Source organism: Mytilus trossulus, chromosome 11 (assembly GCF_036588685.1).
Source record: "Mytilus trossulus isolate FHL-02 chromosome 11, PNRI_Mtr1.1.1.hap1, whole genome shotgun sequence".
Lineage (NCBI taxonomy): Eukaryota > Metazoa > Mollusca > Bivalvia > Mytilida > Mytilidae > Mytilus > Mytilus trossulus.
This window is the reverse complement of record NC_086383.1, coordinates 52,550,826-52,553,462: the sequence shown is the minus strand read 5'-3', so window position 1 is coordinate 52,553,462 and position 2,637 is coordinate 52,550,826. Positions and strand designations below refer to the sequence as shown.

At 43.2% G+C, this 2,637-nt stretch overlaps 1 protein-coding gene across 1 annotated transcript; it reads left to right on the top strand.

Annotated features, from left to right (window-relative positions):
- The first annotated feature begins 226 nt into the window (after window positions 1-226).
- Window positions 227-1,922, top strand: LOC134690153 (putative uncharacterized protein DDB_G0290521). Its single transcript, XM_063550130.1, has 2 exons — window positions 227-237; window positions 578-1,922. Exons 1-2 carry the CDS (start codon window positions 227-229, stop codon window positions 1,920-1,922), a joined length of 1,356 nt encoding a protein of 451 aa, XP_063406200.1.
- Window positions 1,923-2,637: the final 715 nt, after the last annotated feature.

Below are 2,637 nucleotides of genomic sequence, written 5' to 3'. Positions count from 1 at the left end.
GTCTGACGTCATATAAACATTGCAAGGAATCCTTGGTTATCCTATTACTATTACTAAGTGAGAAATTCACATGAAAAAAACAAATCTTTTTTTTCTAGCAGTCACTGAACCGTGAATATGAGGGCAAGAACATACCAAGCCTTTTACCAACGCGACAAGCAACCAAAACGACACACATAAATAAAAGACATATATAGTGCAACATCCAGTCTTCGACAATAGCCAGATGTCTATACAGTAAGTAATCTTTACACAGTACCGAGTCAAACAATGTGAAACTGATGCGGAAATAATTGTTTACATTTTTATCAAATAACGTACTTTCACAAGTTCACAACAATTGTAGAAAATTCTTGAACTTTGACAATTGTTTGCTTTAAATATGAATGAAAACCACATGACAGAAAGCAATTGAAATCACGAGCTAGTACTTATAGACGAGAGTCTGATGGGGTTAACAGAATAAGGATGATTTGGCAAATCTACAGAAAAATAAAGAATAGAGAAAAATAAGGCAAAAATAAAAATAAATAATGAACATAAAAAATGTAGAAAAATTTGCGGCTATAACATAAAGAATAGAGAAAAATGACCTAAAAAAAATAAAGAATACAGAACTGAAGGACACTGGAGCCAGACCCTCAGAGACGGATACAGAACTGAAGGACACTGGAGCCAGACCCTCAGAGACGGATACAGAACTGAAGGACACTGGAGCCAGACCCTCAGAGACGGATACAGAACTGAAGGACACTGGAGCCAGACCCTCAGAGACGGATACAGAACTGAAGGACACTGGAGCCAGACCCGCCGAGACGGATACAGAACTGAAGGACACTGGAGTCAGACCCGCAGAGACGAATACAGAACTGAAGGACACTGGAGCCAGACCCTCAGAGACGGATACAGAACTGAAGGACACTGGAGCCAGACCCTCAGAGACGGATACAGAACTGAAGGACACTGGAGTCAGACCCTCAGAGACGAATACAGAACTGAAGGACACTGGAGCCAGACCCTCAGAGACGGATACAGAACTGAAGGACACTGGAGCCAGACCCTCAGAGACGGATACAGAACTGAACGACACTGGAGCCAGACCCGCAAGGACGGATACAGAACTGAAGGACACTGGAGCCAGACCCGCAGAGACGAATACAGAACTGAAGGACACTGGAGCCAGACCCTCAGAGACGGATACAGAACTGAAGGACACTGGAGCCAGACCCTCAGAGACGGATACAGAACTGAAGGACACTGGAGTCAGACCCTCAGAGACGAATACAGAACTGAAGGACACTGGAGCCAGACCCTCAGAGACGGATTCAGAACTGAAGGACACTGGAGCCAGACCCTCAGAGACGGATACAGAACTGAAGGACACTGGAGCCAGACCCTCAGAGACGGATACAGAACTGAAGGACACTGGAGCCAGACCCTCAGAGACGGATACAGAACTGAAGGACACTGGAGTCAGACCCTCAGAGACGGATACAGAACTGAAGGACACTGGAGCCAGACCCTCAGAGACGGATACAGAACTGAAGGACACTGGAGCCAGACCCTCAGAGACGGATACAGAACTGAAGGACACTGGAGTCAGACCCTCAGAGACGGATACAGAACTAAAGGACACTGGAGCCAGACCCTCAGAGACGGATACAGAACTGAAGGACACTGGAGCCAGACCCTCAGAGACGGATACAGAACTGAAGGACACTGGAGCCAGACCCTCAGAGACGGATACAGAACTGAAGGACACTGGAGCCAGACCCTCAGAGACGAATACAGAACTGAAGGACACTGGAGCCAGACCCTCAGAGACGGATACAGAACTGAAGGACACTGGAGCCAGACCCTCAGAGACGGATACAGAACTGAAGGACACTGGAGCCAGACCCTCAGAGACGGAAATTGTATAAGTATTTATCTATAATGAATAACAAAAATAGAATTCAATAAATGTTACATAAAAGTCAAGTATCGAGAACAGATGTATTAACTTTAACTTAATTTTTACAAAACAGACACCAATTGAAAGCTTATTTTTGCTGCAATGTATCTGAAATAATGGAGAGCTTATTACTGTTGTAACATTCATTTAAATGCAAACCTACGAAAAAGGGAGAGGTGGGCTTTGTTTTTTGTTCTGTGTGTCAGTTTGGAAGTCCTTTCCGTATCAGGTTTAGGTTTAAGTAGTTTATCATGAAGGTGTGCATGATCACACCCACTTGAAAATTTAGAACAATTGTTCATTATAATGTGAACTTTTCAGATGATTTAGCAGATGACGATTTTGATCCCGATTACATGGTTCACTGAACTAAGAACTGTGATAGTTTGAAATAAGTACACTCTCAGGTTAAATTTGAAACTTAGTACCAAATAAAATCATAACTTAGTTTAGAGCTGATTTCACGGTTCACCGAACATGGACACAGGATAGAGTTATGGGGCATTGTGTCCTATAAAGACATATTCTTGTAATAATGTCAATAAACCGTACGTATTGCTATTTAGTCCAATACATAGACAACTTCCTGTTGGGGTCAAGTGTTTCATAGACAACTATACCTGTTGGGGTCAAGTGTTTCATAGACAACTTCCTGTTGGGGTCACGTGTTTCAAAAACAAAGG